At 35.8% G+C, this 19,473-nt stretch overlaps 1 protein-coding gene across 1 annotated transcript in view; it reads right to left on the reverse strand.

Annotated features, from left to right (window-relative positions):
- The window catches only part of SKAP2 (src kinase associated phosphoprotein 2), a 164,438-nt gene that overhangs the window by 60,692 nt on the left and 84,273 nt on the right, over positions 1-19,473 (reverse strand). Inside the window, exons 5-6 of the mRNA XM_019726141.2 lie at positions 8,226-8,303; positions 7,124-7,207 (exon numbers count right to left, since the gene is read on the reverse strand). Coding sequence (XP_019581700.1) covers positions 7,124-7,207; positions 8,226-8,303 — 162 coding nt within the window. The remainder of the gene's footprint in view (positions 1-7,123; positions 7,208-8,225; positions 8,304-19,473) is intronic.

The following is a 19,473-nucleotide window of genomic DNA, read 5'->3' on the forward strand; positions in this document are numbered from 1 at the left end:
GCGTTTGCTTCTCTCTTCCACAGCCATAATAGGTTATAGTCTAAACTTTCCTCTTTTCCAACTTTACAAGTTTCACTGGGCAACCTCACTCAATTCCAAGGATTAAATTCCTAGCAATATGCTTGTGACTCATAATCCTCCATTTTCGTCCAGCTTCAGAATTGTATATCCAAATCTTCATCTGCTCACTATATCTGTTTCACCTCTTGCATGGCCCATGGGTACAATGAATCCAATAGGCCCACAACGGACAGCACCTCATCTCCACTCCCCCCACCTTTGGGATCTTTCGTCTTGGGTCCACCTTCTCGTTAAATGGCCCCTCCATTAAAGGAAGCTCCCAACCAGAAAACTGAACACCACTCTTTATTGCTCCCTTTCTTTCATCAGCGGCTCCCATGTTCTCTCCCTCCACCTCACGACCACCTACTAAAATTCAATCAGTCCTATTTTTCTTGCAAATGTGCTTACTGTTTCTCTGCTTTACTGGATCTCAGAAAATAGGCTTAAAACACCAATGACTTTCCTACCATTTTAAATACAGTATAACTATAGCAATGAAATGATTCCAGATCATTTGAGTATCCCTATAAGGTGCGAGCATTTGTCATCTGAGAATCCCCAGCACCCAAGTATCTTCATTATTTCCATCCCGAGGTTGTCAGGGCACAGCCAGCTTCCTGCCACAGACACTGGAAGGAGGCAGACCTCTACTGTCTCGGGTGAGCCGAGCAGACGCTCCAGCCTGGGACCTAAATCTGCACCGAGCAACAGCAGAATGAGGGGAGCGCTCAGAATCCATTCCTGGGGCAGCAGCATTCCCTGACCGGTGCCAGGGCACCATGGCAACAGAGCAGTCCTGGGTTCGCAGGCAGGGCCAGCAGGGGGGCAGTTGGACTCTCTCGGGGCATTGATTGGGCTGAAGTTCTCGCCGCCTTACAGCCCTTCGTCCCTGCCTGCTTTCTGAGCCTGGTGGTTTAGCCTGCCCCTCAGTTTTGTCTGACAGCTGATATTCTCCCAATAATTTCCTTTTCTGCACAGTTAAACAAAGGTGGTTTCTGCCGTTCGTACTAAGAATGCTACTTGGGGACAAATGGCTAGCAAACAGAAAGATATGCAATGTGTTCTGAAATTTTTCAATAACATTTGCTTCTTTTACTTAAGAAGGCCTTTCCCCCTAGTGAATAACTCGTGTTATTTCTATAAGTACTAATGCTCGTTAGCAGGAAAGAGGAAAATGTACCCCTTAACACTAAACCCGTCCAATAAACTTGATCAAACTGATTACCATGTTGTTCTAGGCCCTCAGTTAAAGATACACGAACATTTTCCTTGCTTATACAGCTCACGGAAATACAGCTACTAATGCTAATTCAGAAATATACTTCTGGGGTTTTGAGTTATACTGTGAGGAAGTATCAAATTATTACTATTTGAAGTGAAAAATACTATATGCTCTATATATTTGTTACTTACGGGCCCCAAATGGCTCTGAATAATAAACTCAGGCAATAGTTATGGGTCCAAAGGGAAGCGTGTTACTTAGAATTAAAAGTTTGGCTGATATGGTCTGGTGGCAGGAAATGTTAGGTATTTCCAAAACCTTTTTTTTTTTCCTTTGAAAGCAAAGCAAAGTGCACTGCAAGCATAAAAACCAAGCGGTTTTTGTACAGCCCCACATTTTCAACCACAGGTATAAACGTGATTAAAAAATGAGATAGTATGAGGTATCTGTGAATGGAGAATAAATAAGTTACAGGCATTTTTATAGATTGGGAGTTTAAAACCCTCTTTCTACTCTTTTGGCTATGCTTACTACTTTCCTCTACAACTGAAATTTAGATAATAATTATGATATGGTCTATGAGACTATCATAACATATAGCTATTAAGATAAACATTACACAGAGAATAGCTTCATAATAATATATATATATGTATTGTCCTCTTAGAGCCTCCTACGATAATTAAATAAAGGACACCGCTGCTCCTCATGGAACATGAGAGTGACGACAAACATCTCCGATAACCTGCAGCTCTTTCACGCACCTAAGACGGTAAACAAACTCTCTGAACTCTTTAGTCACTCTCAACTTCAGAACACATCTTGCCTTCAGTCTCACCTGCTCCTGACAGCTGTCCACGTGATTTCTCCAACGTCCAATCAGAGTCTGTCATGCCATCTACTGACCTTCAATGCTCAGACACATCACCTGTCCCTTAGACAGGAAAGGCTAACCTCCTAACATGTACCAGCTTGACCTCGCCCCTTCCTGGCACACAGCCCTCACTTACCTACTGCCCAGGCAGCCGGCTTCTACATCGCATACTGTTTTATGGGTCCTCCGTGCCCACTCCTCTGACCCAATGTATCATCCCACTTTGTAGTAATAATACCTGGCACACAGATGTTCAAAGAAAAGCTTCTGGTATAGGTGTTGCTGTATCTATCCATCTATACAGACACAGATAGACACAAAAACATCTCTATACTAATAGCTCTACATATAGAAATAGCAGTGCACAATTTGATTTAGAACAGATCTACCTTCGATCTCTATGTCTTCAATCTATAGATAGATGTTATATTTTAAATTTAAATCAAACTGTGTCCTGTTTTATTGCAAACCAACATGATTCACCATCATCGGACTCCTCATAAGACTTAGTTTGTACCTGGTTTCTGCATGTTGATGGAATCCTTCTAAATATCAGATGTACGTTTTAACTCCTCTGTACGGTTACAAGGTGAGAGAACTATAAAGGCAGAAAATAAAGGCCTCATATTTAACACTTATTGTAATAAATGTTATTTGTATATCAAAGGCCCAAAAGTCTATAAAATTGCAATAATCCTGATAAAAAATAGAATTAAGTATTCCTATTTCTTAAGGAATAACAAAGGTATTATCCTTATTTACACAAACAAAATTATAATACAAATTTTTTTAAATATCAGAGTTTATTTACACATTTTATGTGTATGCTCATGATATAATTATAAAATGCTGATCCCTTGACCCAGGAATTCACCTCCATCAAATGAATCAAGAAAAAAGGAAAGCTTTTATAGATGTTACTAAAGTTGTTATAAAACAACAAAACTTTCAATTGTACACTCTGTCACTTTAACAATATTTTTTTAAATATTAAAACTATGATGCTATTTCAACATCAAAAGACACTTTATAATTTTCATCCACACTGAACAGATATGTCCTATTTTTCCTATCAATGGTGAAGTTCTGGGGGAAGTGAGAGGGCAGAAAGGTCAATTTCAATGAAAAATTTTACTTCCCTGCCAACCTGAAAGTTTCGTTATTTTAAATTATCCATATTAAGTCCAATTTTCTAATGACTTTTATTATATATTGAAAAGATATCACAGTGAAAAAATTATAACCACCTGATGTAATAAATACCTTTTGATCTACACTTAGAATCACTTGGTAGGACCAAGGCTACTTGCAGCTGCCACATACTGGATGGCGTTAGAATTTTCTTTAACTGGGGAGTGAGGATAGGGGCAGCAAACCCCATAAGTGGAAAGCAAAAATACTACAAACTAAACACTCCCCTCTTAGAAATGGGAACAGATAAGTAAGGTTCATAATGCTGATTTAAGATCACATGGAGGGTAAACAGAAAAAGGAAAAAAGCAAAACAAAACGTGAGTTTAGAACAGGTTCCTAAAGGGGCCATCATTTACAGGCCCATTGGAAGGGCTGCAAACAACGCAGTTGTGCAAGGAACGTGGCTTTGGAGCCGGAAAGGTCTGCACCTCTCCTCAATCTGCCTCTCAGCAGCCCGTGATCACCTCTCCAGCCTGGACCAGCTCAGTGTACTCTAAAATGATCCGGCTGGCCCAGCCTCTATCCATCCCAATCCATACTCCACGATACTACCACAACGACTTCCTAAAAACTAAACCTGGTCACGGAGCCCGAGGCTTCACGGGCTCCTAACCCACTCCTTAGCCTGATGTGCCCCCTCCTTGACTCACTCGACGCTCGGCCTTGATTCCAACTGTGGTCTCATCCAAGGCCTTTGCGACTCAGAATCTCGGCTGTCCCCCTGCCTGGAATGCGCATTGTACCCTTCTTCATCCCACAAACTCTTACTCATCCTTCAAGGCCCAATGAATGGTCTCTCCTAGAAGGTATTCCCTAACTCCCCTGGGCAATTAGCCATCCCGCCTATGTTATCCAAAGATATTTTATTTAAATCATTCATTATACCTGATTGAAATGATCGGTTTGCCCACCCAGCCCCCACCTCCAATCCCACGACTTCCTCTCTTCCTCCACTTAAACTGTGCATACTTCTAAGGCAGGATTAGCTTTGGATCCCCAGTGCCTGGTATCCATCAAGTGTCCAATAGATGTTTATCAAATAAATAAATAAATAACTACCTTGATGGCAGTCTGAGCATCTAGGACAAAAGAAGCTTGATGAATGAGATTTGAACAATCAAAGAATGAAAGGATGGACGCAATTTCATGAAGTGATAAAATATGTTCTCTCTCTCTCTCTCTCTTTCTCTCTCTCTCTCTCTCTATATATATATATATATACACACACACACACACACACACACACACACACACACACACACACACATATATATTATTTAAGGGCCCCAAATGGCCATGAATAATAAATACAGTCAATATTTATGGGTACAAAAAGGTAAGGCATTATTTACCCGAGAGAGTGGAACTACTCTTTCTAAGCCATTACAATCTTGATGGGTCAAAATGGTTTTTGGCACACACAGTATGTTAGAAAATATGAACTATGTATCTGTCAAACAGTAACAAAGTACAGTTTAACCTAGTAAGTGGTATCAACTCCTTCTGTGCCTCTATAATCCATTTATCTAAATCCTACTTAGTTGGAGGATTATAGTTCTCATATATCTAAATAGCCCTTTCCAACGTTTAGGTAAATGATTCACACATACAGTAAACAAGACTATACAAATCAGCTATCAGATTTCACAAAAGAAAATAAAAATTTCATGTGACACATTTTCCTGGAAAGAAAAAGATACAAAGGAAGGAAGTTCAGATCGTGCCAAACAAGCAATTAAAACTGTCTTAAAATAGATTCCGCCGCCCCCCTGCCCCCCAAGTCCCTAAAAGGAGAACTGGCCAAGAATTCCAAAGGAAGCAGCCACAGAGAAAAGAACCACTAGAAACAGATCTGAAATCTCCATGGAAACAGAAGGCTTCAGAGCAGATAGGGAAGAGTTTAAGTAAATATAAACCAGATCTTCAAATATCCACATAGAAAAGGAATGCTAAAGTAGTAACTATTAAAGAGCAGTGGTTGTAGAGGTGGCTAAATGGATCACAAAGTAGTTAAAATACAAATTACAAAGAATGTTATTACCACAAGGTCTCACCAAATAAGACTAGCAATGGAAATTTAACTAATACCCCTTCAAAAAAGCACCTAGAATTTATTTAACGAACAGTAGCCTTTGAAATACATATAAACACTCCTTAGGGTTTGGGAAAACTTACTAGTCTGTGACCTAACAGTTGGTATATACGAGTTAGGACTGAGGGCGGAAGAAAAAGACATTTAGACATCTGATTCTTAAAGAAGTTAGAAATGAGAGCCTAACTGAACCAAAGGCACAAGAATCTGAAACCTCCCTCCCCTGGTCTTATGGAATAGAGGGTATTTCTTTGTAGAAAAGTAAGATTTTGATCTCAATTCACAATGCTGTACAAAATGATATTTCTATAATAGTAACACATGTTTATGACCTATGATAATCATAACTGAACTTGGACTCTAAAGTTTCTGACCAAATCACCTACTTACCCTTAGCAGAAGAAGAAGTCTGCCTGTTGACAGCTGTTTATAGTTTACACCTCACTGATGTCATTACCACACTTGAACATATTGTAAACTGGTGATAGAATGCAAACTACCCACTAAACTAATTCTTAATTTGGTAATCCCATTAGCCAAAAGGTGAGATCAACTTCTAGCATAATATATGCACTTCAAATTTTTCTGAAATACATGCATATCTGTATTTAATGCATATAATAAGGAAAAAACCTAAAATCTGCAAATAATGTCAAGTGAAACATAAATTTCCAAACAACACTGATAAGAATTCCATGGGAAAGTCATATTCATTGATATTGGACTTTTATCCTTTTTCTCAAGTGTCCTTTCTGGAAATGAATGTTAGCTATTTTTATATGACCCTTACTTTATAATTTTCAATTTCTGATCTTTTTCTAGAAAAAAGCAAAACTAAAAAAGTTTATAGCCTTTATATTTCAATATTTTATGGCTTTCTTTGTTCAAATAAAAAAACTTAAAATTAGGGGAATTATGACTAAGAGATTTATTCACTAACAAATGAAATTACAAAATGTATCTTGTAGTTTCTAAATTAATATAGTGACCACAGTGGTTAAGAATATGGATTCTAACCATTATGCCTAGGTTCAAATCCCACATCTGCCATTTACCAGCTCTGTGACTTTGAACAAGTTACTTAATCTCTCTGTTCTCAGCTTTAACAGTAACATAAACGGGGCTAGTAATAATAGTACCTACCACACAAAGCTGTATTTAGACAAGTTAATACAGCTAAAGTGCTTAGGCAGCTGAGGTACTTCAAACAGTAACTTCTGTATAGATATCTGCTATTATTTAAATCTGTAATATAAGCTGAGAAAAGTATTCCACATATTTCATTTTATCTAAATTTTTCTTTTCAAATATTTGAAGGAAAAAAGTATCTTTTCCTCCCTTTAAAACTCTCACAATCCTAATGGTCTTAACTTTTCCATACAACGATAGCCTGGATGATAAATATTCCCTAAGGTTGAAAGGCCACACTGATGAAAGTTATTTTACTCTCTTTTTTAATTCAATAAAACACAATCAGGTTAACTTTTAGGGCATCCTGGAATTTGGAGCATTTGTCAAATAATGAAATAGAATTATAAAGTAGTCTTAGACCATACCTATTAAAGTTCTCAGTTATTTTTTCTTCATCTGTCTTCAATTTACTTTGTACCAAAACGGGAAGAGGGTTAAAATGGCCCGCCAAGCACTCATGCAATAGCAGTACTAACACCAGTAATACCTTTATCACTTCCATAGTAGTAGAATACCGTTTTACTGAGAGCACACCACCGTTTTTGCCATTCAAATCCCAGAAAGCTGTGATCTACAACAAAGGCGGAAAAGGAACAGTTTAGATAATACCCATTACATATGTAAACACAACACACCATTTCCTTATCGTAAAAGGAAAAGTTAATGTGATTTCTCAGCTTCTTTTTTAGCTCTCAAATTCTAGGGCTAATTAATTTGTATCTTCTTTTCCTAGAGACAAACAAAGAACAAAGCCTAAAGGAATAAAGTGAAGCAGAGGAGGAGCTGTTACATTTATGGGCTCAACGGCATGGCGAGCTAACAAACTCTCCTGACAGGGGCCATCAAAAAGGCATTTGACCATATAGCCTTGAGATAACTGATGCATCTGGGCCTCTTTTTCTCATCTGTTAGAAAAGGGAGGGGGAGGAGTTGACCTAGATTATTTCTATTATCTCTTTCAGCTTTTAAACTCAGCTAAGAAAGCTAAGAAAAGCAAATGGAATATAAATAGAATGGCCCAAAGTGACCACCAGAGAGATAAGCAGAATGGTAATGAAGAGACTTTCTGTTTTTCATTTCCTGTATCATAACACCACCTCCATATTTCATTTCCATTATATATTGGTGTTGAAAGAGTGGGACCATATGGTCAACTCCCAATTATCATAGCCAATGAAGAGGAACACTGAACGAATAATAGAAAATGGCAGACAATGTGCCAGGCTGGACCTGAACCACAGCAGACACTGTGTGTCTCGTATATAACGTGCTGCTCAGTTGAGTCGGAAACTGGTGAGCAGTCTCGTCCTTGAGAATACAGTTGTGGCCTGCAGCCTTCCTCTAAGAGGCAGGAAATAGTTCCTGAATCATTTACAAATAACCGAGATTGACAGCTAAAAACCTGACCCAATGTTTTGTTACTGAAAGTTATTGAGAGCTAAAAGCTGCATTTTGTGGTTCGGATAATGTAATCCAGATTTTCTCAAGAGTCTTAAAACTCTTCCATCACCGAAAGAGAATACTGGCTCCACATGTATACGGTAAGCATATTTTATCTAAGGATAAAACCTTAGAATCTTACAGTTTACCTTTTCTGCGTTTTTCAAGATAGCCAGCCTTTAAAACGGAAGGCAGGTCCTGTGCTGCAATTGGAGGAAACTGGTTTCCTGTGGGAAACAGAGGAAGGAAAAAAAAAAAAGTGAGTAATCCATTTTAGAAAAATCAAGTACCAGATTTCATTAGATTCAGTGTACTTTTAATTACCCAAATTAATTAAATCCAAGTCCATTAATTTTGTTTCAGATCCATTCCATAGACTAGTTCCTCTCCTGCTATAAATCTCAAGAGAGAAAAAAATTGTTCTGTATTCCCGTATCTTCATATATTATGCTCCCAAAAATATAGTAAAATAATGTAACTGAATGATCTCTAAAGAGCAATACTTTTCAATCTACAGTGTAGGGAAAGGACTAGGAAACTATTATAGATAAATGAAATAAATCCCTGAAAGAGGAGTCAGGAATTTCAAGTAAATCATACAAGCATCTCTATATTTATGTTGGATAAACTCTTCAAGAGTTTTGTTGCATATCAACTCTTACCTATATGTCCGTATTCCTACCAAGTAAAACATAAAATGATTTTTCCTCAAAAACAAATTTTTCTCCTAAAACAAATGCTAAAATGTGTTTCTCTGAATCTGTAGCAAATATTCTCTCTTCCTAGTTGTACTCACAGGCAAATTTATTTTTTAAACCATGTCCAATATCTAGGATTTGTTTAATATACATGTAAATTTTTAAAAGCCCAAAGTTTATTAATAGTAATCCCTTTTGATACTTTAGATTTTATGCTCTCACAAGAACTATTTGATTTGTATAGCATCGTAAACATATAAACACCTAATACTATTTGATGGTAGAAATTGAAAATTTGTAACAAGATATAGAAAGTAGTAATTTCTCTTTAAAAACAACACAAATTTTCACATTGTTTAGACCTCATACCACTATACCTCAATGATCAATATAGTATGTCATCAATGAAGAAGATTCGCATTGATCCAAAGAATTAAGACTATACAAATGCAGTTATCATGACACGTGGAAGGAAAGTAAAGACTAATAGCAACCTATCTGACAGGCAACTAAAAAAGAGCAACCAAACATGTGCCAAACACCACAATTACATTATCTCACCATGGGAAACTATACAACACAGCTACTTACACAACAGTCCAACAAATTCACAATTACATTCTCAGCTCTGTTTCACTATCAAAATTCACACCTTTGTCCCAAAAATAAATTTCGTACTGAGTCTTAATCCTTTGGCACATAGTAGGCATTCAGTAAATGTTAGCTTTTATTAATTGTTATAGTTAAATATTATTATTATATGTTAGCATAACTGCAATTATTAATTCAAATAAATGGATGCCATTGTAAATGTAAGACTATTTAATGTTGCTTAGAGAATTTTAATCAGAAAGATGGGGAGGGAAAAGCATGATTTGGTAGCAGTGCAAGTTAAGCATTGTAGTTATTTTAAAAGCAGTTCAAAGATTTCCTGTTCCTTAGGTGCAAGTGGTTGATGGAGAATTACATTCTAACTAAGGAGAGAAAAAAAATTAACCTATACTCTAGGGCATCCTGTTTCTGCTGCAGACTCTTACTACATGGGCTTAAGTGGCCACAAGCTTTCGGTACCCTAAGGAAATAAATACGCGTATATATTGACATAGACTAGTTTCCTTTTTATAAAATGAGCATGTATTGCTTATATAATAGTCTAATTTTCGAAAGCAGCTCAAAATATTAGATATTAAAATTAACACCCTCCAAGAACAGACAAGGAATGGGTCTTCCTCTAACTTGCAATTTGGGAATCTGAAACATGCAAAAATGGCAACAAGGTCACAGTGGCTTCAAATAAACAAGTATCAAGTGCCTACTATATTCCTAGCAAGTCAGTGGGGAAAAGGCAGTAGCGGAATCCAAACTTTCTTAGGTTGGTATTTTATTCACAAGTCCTCTGTTTTTAAAAGATAACTCAAGAGTTCTACAATGTGTCTTGAAACTTTTGCCTTAAAATCAAACTGTGTATAGAGTGGACATAGTCTACCAGCAAGCTAAAGGAATAGATTCTAGAATCAAAAAAATGGAGAAGAGCTCCAAAGTATGAAAATAAAAAAGAAATTACCTACAAACTAAGGTATTACCCAATCTTGGCAATTTTATTGTTTTAACTTTTCTTCCTTGAATCTGGGATAAAAAAAAATACTGGGATGCCTAAACACTAGTAATATATTTAAGAAGTAAGTTTTATCTATGGAAAAGTTTTAACTATTAAAAATTATTTCAAAATGAACTTTCTTTGGCAGGAAGTATTTAGGCATGTTTCAGATGTTAGGTTGGTTGGGTATAAAACCAGTCTTGGCATTAGCAAGGTTAACAGCTGCATTACTGTACATAAGATAGAGAAAGGTGGAAAAATTGTCCAGGTCATAGAATGCTTTTCCTGGGAAGAAAAGGCCTAGAACAGCATGGAAATCCCTTGAGTAGGAGAGGGAGTGAGGGCAGAGAAGAGAAAGAGAGAGAGTTAAGAGTTGGGGGAAGAAAGAGTCAGAGTTTAGAGGAAAGAAAGATCCAATCATCCTTTCTCTTTTGTGCCTCTTTTCTCAAAATAATCTAAGTAAACAAACTTGAATTCGCAATTTTGTCTAGCACTGGGTGTCTCAGTGGACTATTCCTGGGCCTTCTCCCACATTGACATATCTCCTAATGCACACACACACACACACACACACACACACACACACTCTCAAACTATATCCCAGTCTCACACTCCTACATATGTATTTATTTTTCTAACACATATAGTGAGCCATCAATTTCAAAGTGCAATTTTAAGAGAAGATTTTTTTTTTTCAATCTGTAGACGTTCTAACTACTGAGTCCTGAAATTAACTTTTTATTCCATTTCCTTTCTATCAATTCGGCTCTTCCTGTGGGACTCTAAATACGTGTCAAAGGATGTGATTCAGAGACTTTTTCAAAATAGATACTTGTTTTTCCTTATCCTTTTTATTTTTTGATATGCAACATTGATGATTATTTTTTAAATGCTAGATTTCTAAGGAATCTAAAGCCTCCTTTTTCACTATGTTGCCATTAATAAAGTATTACAATATTAGGAGCTTGACTGCTTTAATATATTCAGTTATATGGCTGTTCAGTCTTGACTTGGTACAAAATTCCTGTTTGGTTTCTGAGTCTCACCTTTTACTGGCTTCCATTTAGTCTTCTTTTACTGGCTTTTCCCTTTATTACTTGGCATTTACATAGTTTTCTACACAAACTCTAAAATTTCAATCAGTATAATTTTTCCATCTACTTTTACACAACTGAAAATTGTGTTTCACTAATATTAGAAAAGAAAGAAGATACATAAAAAAGATTGTTTTCTGCTTATAATAATTTTCACTCTGAGTCAGGCTCTTGGTTTAGTCAGTCAAATACTGTCTGTCACCACATAATGTGACTGTTTTCCTCGAACTACAAAAAGCTAATGGTAAGTCCCTCAACAATATCTTTTTTTCTCTCAACTCCTATGACTAAAACATCCATGAGTTTATCTACGTCTTTTTAAATTCTTCCTTTTCACCTGACAGGACACTGAGTTCCATAAATTGACCACATAAAAGGACCTAGTGCTTCCTTTTATCTCTTCTAAATTTACATGTGATAAACTTTACTAAATGCCTGATTATAGCATTCCCAAATTTGATAGACTCTTTTAATAGTATCCCCCCACTTAATGATTGCTTTATATTTAAAACACATACTAGACTTCAATTTTCTAAGAGTACTAATCATTTCAGTTTCTCATCTCAAGGTGGCAATACCCTCTCCTACGCCGATCATCTCGGTGCTTATTTTATTTCTAGATTAACTTCTCCATTCGAGTTCATTTTTGTTAAGAAGTAGTCATCCGAATTGAAGTTTATTTTTAAGTGGCAATATTTCACGCATTATAATTTTGTATGAAAACAGAAAAATGCTTTCCGTTTCCTGTATCTTCCCAGATGATGTCCAGAATCTTGGACATCAAGACACTTCTGGCTGAAGCGCACACTGGGAACTTAGCTTTAGGAAACAGTGTATCATTGATCTTCAGTTCCCAGAGCTATTACTGGCTGAGGACTCAGTTCACAAGCGCAATTTAATTACGCTTTACTTTACATAAACTTAGATGCCCTCCTCCAGTTTCTAGAGAATAGATACAAATAATAGCTACAAAGACGCAGTTGCTGACATTTTTTTTCTTATTATTCTAAAAGGTTTTAAGTCCAAAAATTCACTAGCAAAACAAAAGAGAAAGACTATGCCCTAACAAGGGAGAGAAACCTAAACTTAACTTGAATATAAATATTAAATGAAATGATTCCAGGGTACATATAACAGAGACCTAGAAGCTTAGTTTTACATTAATACTGACTTCAAGATGCACGTATAGGCCAAAGAGGTCTGTAATGAAACCCCAGTTCTGTAAATTTGTGACCTTCGGCAGGTCAGTAAGCCCCTCTGGGTATCAGTTTCTCATCCAAATCATTAAAAAAAAAAAAAAAAAAAAAAAAAAAAACTAGGTTAGGTCATCTCTAAGGCCCTCCCAACTCTAGGATTCCATGAAATATAAATACAGTAATATTTTTTCTTGTCCTTTCAGTAATAAATAGCCAAGGCCCAAGATGGAGTCAACTTTCAAAGATATCAAATGTAGAGATTGTTCACAACATATTTTTTTGTAGAGCAACTGATAACTTCCTTTAGATCTCTAATTCTATAAGGAATAATTTTAATGTATTATAAAAATGTGATACCTCCTGGTATTAAGAAGTGGCCACCAGACTTGAAGTTTATTTTTAAGTGTCAATACTTCATGCATTATCATTTTGTGTAAAAATAGAAAAATACTATATTCCCAATGTAGCCTTAATATTAAAATTAAAATCCTATGTCATTTTAAAGGTTTCATTTCCAGATAGAATTTTGGCCTGGAATATCTGTGAAAGAAAATAAATATATAAATTAAATATTTTCATATTCTAATAATTCTCTTTACACAGAAAATTTGGGATTTCAAATATTTTTATCAGTTTTTTTAGTGGCAAAAAGAAAATTATTATGTATTCAATGGACAAATGAGACAACAACAACCTTTAAGAAAATAACCTCTACAGTAAGTAAAAGATTACTAATTATGTTACTTTAGAATGGTTCTTTCACAGAGCTTATTTTCTCACCACTATTACTCTCTTCCGAAAGGATTAAGCAATGAATATACGAACTAGTATACTGGTAATTTCTGAGGCTATCATGATATTTCCTTTAAAAAGTAAAAAAGACGGGGGGGCTCATGTGATGCTCAGACACAAAGATAATCAACTTCTTAATAGTAGGACCACAGAATTCCCAGGGAGGTAAGGCTTGGGGACAAGGGTTTAAAGACTGATATAGTGGCCCATGTGATGACACTGGGGACAAAAAGCAGAGGTTGCAACTCACAGGTTTGCCATCTGTTAGTAGTCTCCCCCTCCCCATCTCTGTAAAGTGTCAAGTTGCTTTGAAAGCTACCAAGCAAAAGCTGAATAACCATTAGGATAATTCAAGTTGGCCTTTATTAACACTACTTCTTGAAATGGAAACTCCAATAGCCTCGTGGGAGTTCCAATAGGTCTACAGGAAGACATCTTGATTTTAGTCTAGTGGACTTCTGACCTCCAAAACTGTAAGGTAATAAATTTGTGTTGTTTTCAGCCACTTAAAAAAAATGTAGGCAGACTATAAGTGCTAAGCATATTTTATTAAAACATCATCAAATATAAATAGCAAGTATACTTAAACAAATACCAGCGTGGTTCAGTGAGGTAATAAGAACTGTAACAGGTAACATTTATTAAGACTTTGCCATGAGTTAAGTACGATATAGTAATCGTCTCATTTCCTTCTCACACAGCCACGAGAGGTAACTGTTATTAGCTCCCTGTTACAAGTCGTAAATCAAGGTCACACACAGTGAGTGGTGCAGCCAGGATCCCAGACCTGACCAGCAAAGTCCATTCTCTGAAATACCATGCTCTGCTGTGAACGGAATAAGTGAATGCCATCTATAGAAACTGTGTAAGAAAACATCACTGAATTACTGCTTTATGGCATTAAAGTAATCACGGTTATTTAAAAGTATTTTCTTAACAACAGAATGATACATTTAAAAATATTAGGCATTTAAAAGTCTAAAACGTTTGTTTCATTTTCTATAAGATTTTAGAGAAGTCAGTTTTGCTTCCTAAAATCGTCTCATTTTAAAAGACTTCCATTTTGGTTTACAAACACATAGACACAAACATGGGACAAATTAGTAATGGGAAAACTGATATTTATGGAACGAAAAGGAGGCTCTTTGTGTATGCAGATTCCTCTAGCAAACTGCATGAACATAAGAAATGAATGTAATTTAGAACGAGTCCTTTAACTCCTTTTCATTCAACTAAGTTTTATTTTCACACAGGCCACAGGGCAAATATTTATTTTTTGTCTTTTGCAACTATTTTATGTTGTATTAAGCTATAACTTTGTACAATTACTTTTAGAATATGAGTAACATTTTTTCTAACTTGTATTATTCTTTACATTCATTTTTAGTCACTTATTTTTCCCATTCTGTGTACAAAAAGTTTAGAGCCATTAATAACATCATACCATACCTGAAGTATCTGAAATAGGAATATACAGAGTTAGAATGCCCTCTAGACTGTAGGATATAACAAAGTTCATGTTTTTGGTTCTGCTTTGAAGAAAGAGAACAAGTATATAAACAATTGTCATTCTATTCCCATCTCCTCAAAGAATCTTATTATTGAGAGGTGGTTAACATAAGTGGAAAATAGTATGAAAACTATCAAATATGAAATTATTTTATGACTAACTTAAATTAATAAAAAGTAAACATTTCTGAATAAAGACTCTACTTTCGTCCTACCTACTCTTATTACTTGATTACTAAATTGGGCTGGATTACTAAAGCAAATACATTCTCATTATTCATGCTTTAGTATTTATTACCTGTTTCTGTTTAAGAAGACAGCTCCCGAATTTTTATTTAAATCAAAAAGCCCTTGGTATTTCCCTTCTTCTGCCATTCAAAGTGTTTTAAGTATCCTCTTAAGACACATGTGTTCTCTCTCTCTCTCTCTCTCTCTCTCTCTCTCTCTCACACACACAATTTATCTTCCATCTGAAACAGTTCTTTCCGTAGGTCTCTTTTTTCAATATAGGTATGAAATTAATACATTCTTATCTATTATTGTTGTTAATTTAGTAATACACTGCTCATGACCCCAAAAAGGCATTTCACAGGCATTTGTACAGATACATTTGGTAAGGAAATTAAAAGCAAATAGGAGAAAAGTGTGGGTATACAGACGGAGAGAAAACAAATACCTGTGTAGAGAAATATTAATGTTAACGAAATCTGAGTGAAGGGTATGATGGGAATTCTTTGTATTATTCTTGCAACTTTTATATAAATGGCATGATTTTACATTTCAAAAAGTAAACTACAAAAAAATAAATAAAATGTAAAACATAAGTGAAAAAAAGGCAAAACTAGGATTCAGGGCAGAACACAAAACACACTGAAACTACAAAGTCATTTACACTTAGTAGGAGTGGGCCAAAAATTCACTTATAAGCTGTATAACAACCAACATGAAGCAAAAAATAATAAATTATGTGATTCATTGCCCATAAGATAAATACAGATGATTGCTCAGGGAGGAACATACAACAACTGTTTGCGGTTCCTGGTACTGAAATGAGAAAAAAATGTCTCCCATGTGTTCTAAATATCCGCAATAACATTTTTACAGTAAGTAAAATAAAAGTTGTTAGGGCTGTTTTGTATAACATCACTCATACCGAGCCAACAGCATAATGCCAAAGCAAAATTCAGTAAAAGCAAGTCTACGGAGTACAAAAACCAGGTAGCCAAGTACTGTCCATAGCTCCCAAACAGCACTAGTAAGCTCAAGGATAAGATGATAGAGTCTCTACAGGAATAGACACCCTGCACGTTTTCCAGACAATCCTTCCCAAGTACTATTTGTCTTCATCCAACTGTTGGTAAATCCCAAGCAGAAGATGGACCTCTGCAAGAAACTAACACAGCTCTCTTATGTTATTGCTTAAAAGCCGTGGCCCTTATCAAGCACCTTCGACACGGGTAATGTTGATATGCTCATATTTATAAATTTACATATACGTTCATAAAGTGTAATAGCTTTGCAGGGACATATGCCTGGATGAAGATCACCTTAACACAAAAACAAATCAACTGCCCGTAAAGTTCAAACTGAGTGCCAGAATAATTCTAGCTTGCAAAAGGTTTAAACATATACCTACTTCACATAAACAACATCCAAAGAACACGTCAGTGAGGATGATAAAATGCCCTCAAATACTCCTCAGTATGAACTGGTAATAATATGTACACCTGCGTAACTGAAAGTTTTAGAAAGTATTGTTACCCATGTAACTGAGTAAATTACTAGAGAATACATATTCAAACTTCAGTATTGGAACAGTTAGTGCATAGCTTTTCCCCAGTACCTGAAAATAAAAGTATATACCACGTGCTTACTCCTCTTTCTGAACCTTAGTTTCAGAGGGGAATGACTGCTCACAGCCATGTGTGAGACCAGCCAGGGAGAGCGACATTCATATGGTACCTACAGTCTTAGGCTAAAATAATGTGGTCATAAGTTTGTGTTTTTCACTAGACTTTGAGCAAGTGATCATAAGAGTGATTCTCAAACTTGAACGTACGTCAAATCACCAAGCGTACTTATTTAAAATGTAGACGTACAGTTCTTAAGTAAACTATCTACATTACTCTGAACAGTGTTGCTACCGAAAAATGGGGGTTCTTGGTAAACAATAAACAGGAAGGAATTGAGGGGCATACTGAATAAGCAACACAAAGCCGAGCAAGCAGTGGATGTATTAAAAGAAAGGAAGTAGTACAGTACACTCTCAAGACGGTAGGAGTGGGCAGGCCTAGAAGAAGAGCAACTGCACTGAAGAACAAAGAAGCTGAGATTTTATTCAAATGAGGCCACGAAATATTCAAGATTTAGGGGTGGCATCACAGGAATTCCCAAGGTGGGTCCCTGCTGACCACTTCTTCCCATGGGGAGGTGGGATTCCCTTATTCTTACTTGGTCCTGGTTGGAACTGTCATGGCGACATAGGGGGTGGAGATCTTTCCCTGCCTACAATGCTAACAGTATTATAATCTATTACAATTAGCTGTAGCTACACCTTTTCTTAAGAATGGTCTCATCTCCTCCTTCATTTCCCACACTTCCTGTTTCCATTCCTCTCCCCTCTCTCCCTGCGGCCCTGTTCTTTCTGCCTATGGTAACAGTATATTTTTAAAACCTCATTTAACACTTGCTTATAGGGTTTATAAAATATGCTCTAAGATAACGTTTAATACAAAATCAAAAGAAGGTCAGTAAGTAGATAAAATGCAGTTCTCAAATCAGCACAACAATGAAAAGAGAAGGGAAATATCAGACATGTAAATGATAATGAGGATGATGATTTTATTTACAGAGTATCTAACTTTTGAGTCAATAAAATAATTTTATAAAAACTTAATCCATCTTTCACCATAACTAATGCAGCCCCCCACTGATGAAGAGTATAGGAAGAAGAAAGTGATGAGGAAAAACACAGTGAAAGACAAAATAGCAAGAAAGGGCTACGACAAGTTAAGAACAAAGCGGTCATCCTTCTAATTCTTCTACTTTCACAATTAATAACCCTCCAATTCAGTTCTAAACTTTATAACCACCAACATAAAGTAAGAAATACAATAAAAAGAAAAAAAAAAAAAACAGAAATTGGGACTGAATGTAGAGTATAAAATGTGCCCATTTTTAGCCATGTGATTTTAGCATGTTTTTCAAAAATGAGTATCCATGATATAAAAAATCAACTGCCAAATACAGAAACTGATTATTTACTATGACTTGGACACCATAAGGCAATCCAGTAATTCGCTCACTGTGTGGACAATCCCAGCACTGGGATCACAGAGCTGACATAGCCCAATCATTCATGGTCTCCTTTTCTCCCAGTTAAGTGTTGTCATTACCAGAACTATTTCACCACTAAAGTTTTTTTTATTATTATTAAAATTAAAAATGTCAAAACTAAAACTTTGAAAAAAATTCATAGAACTTTACATGGAATAAAATGTTTGCTAGCAACATGAAACAAATGATGCAACTTCATGTAAACAAATAGTGCTATTCAGCCACAGGTGAACATCACACCAAAGGTAGGTCAGTTGCAGTCTCACATTGCAATGTAAGATGCTGGCAGTTACCTCATGGGAGCTTAAGGCAATAAAACTGTCTGAACTCTGACTCTGTCGTTTGCTCGTGAATATTTGAAATACACAATGATCTCTTAAAAACATGGACAAGACTTAAAATCCAAAAGGTATACATTCCACTCAATGTCCATAGGAATAAATGAGATAACACAACTTACTCAAAATCGATCCAGGTATGGTAAGCTCTTATGATAAGATATTCTACTACAGGTTTTTCTACGAACTCAGACTGTAATTAAATAATGTGTGAATAGATCATGATGTATTTTCTCACTGAAAAAATTTATTTTACATATTGAATGTTATATTGATCTTCCTAACAATGAGACAATAGTTATTACTAAATCAATTAATTAAGTTCCCTTCATCTGGATAGCCTCACGTCTCACCCAAGACCCAAACTTCCAATGTACTTTTTAAAAATATCAAAATACATTAAATTAGAGAAAAGAAATAACTCATAAATTCCTCAAAGGATGGAAAATTATGGAAATTTAACACTTGGTCCAATGATCTCTTGCCAGAAAAAGAAATCAGATATGGTATTACAATTCCATACATGGATAAAAATTAATACAATCATTCATTTGTCAAATGATGACATTTTCAAAGGGTGGATGGGGGAAATATTTGCATGTCACAATAGACAATGAACTACATCAATAAGAAAAAGATAAACAGCTTAACAGAAAAACAGGTAAAGAACAGAACCAGGCAATTCACAGAATAAGTACAAAGGCCAATAAGTATGAGAAAAGATGAGTGTTTACTGATTAACTGTCTTTACCGCAACTCTCCTACCTCCACTAGGTAAGGAGATAGATGTAAGTTCCTTGAGCTCAGAAATCACAGTTGTCTTCCACTGTGTATCCC

Source organism: Rhinolophus sinicus, linkage group LG09 (genome assembly GCF_036562045.2).
Source record: "Rhinolophus sinicus isolate RSC01 linkage group LG09, ASM3656204v1, whole genome shotgun sequence".
In the NCBI taxonomy this organism is placed as follows: domain Eukaryota; kingdom Metazoa; phylum Chordata; class Mammalia; order Chiroptera; family Rhinolophidae; genus Rhinolophus; species Rhinolophus sinicus.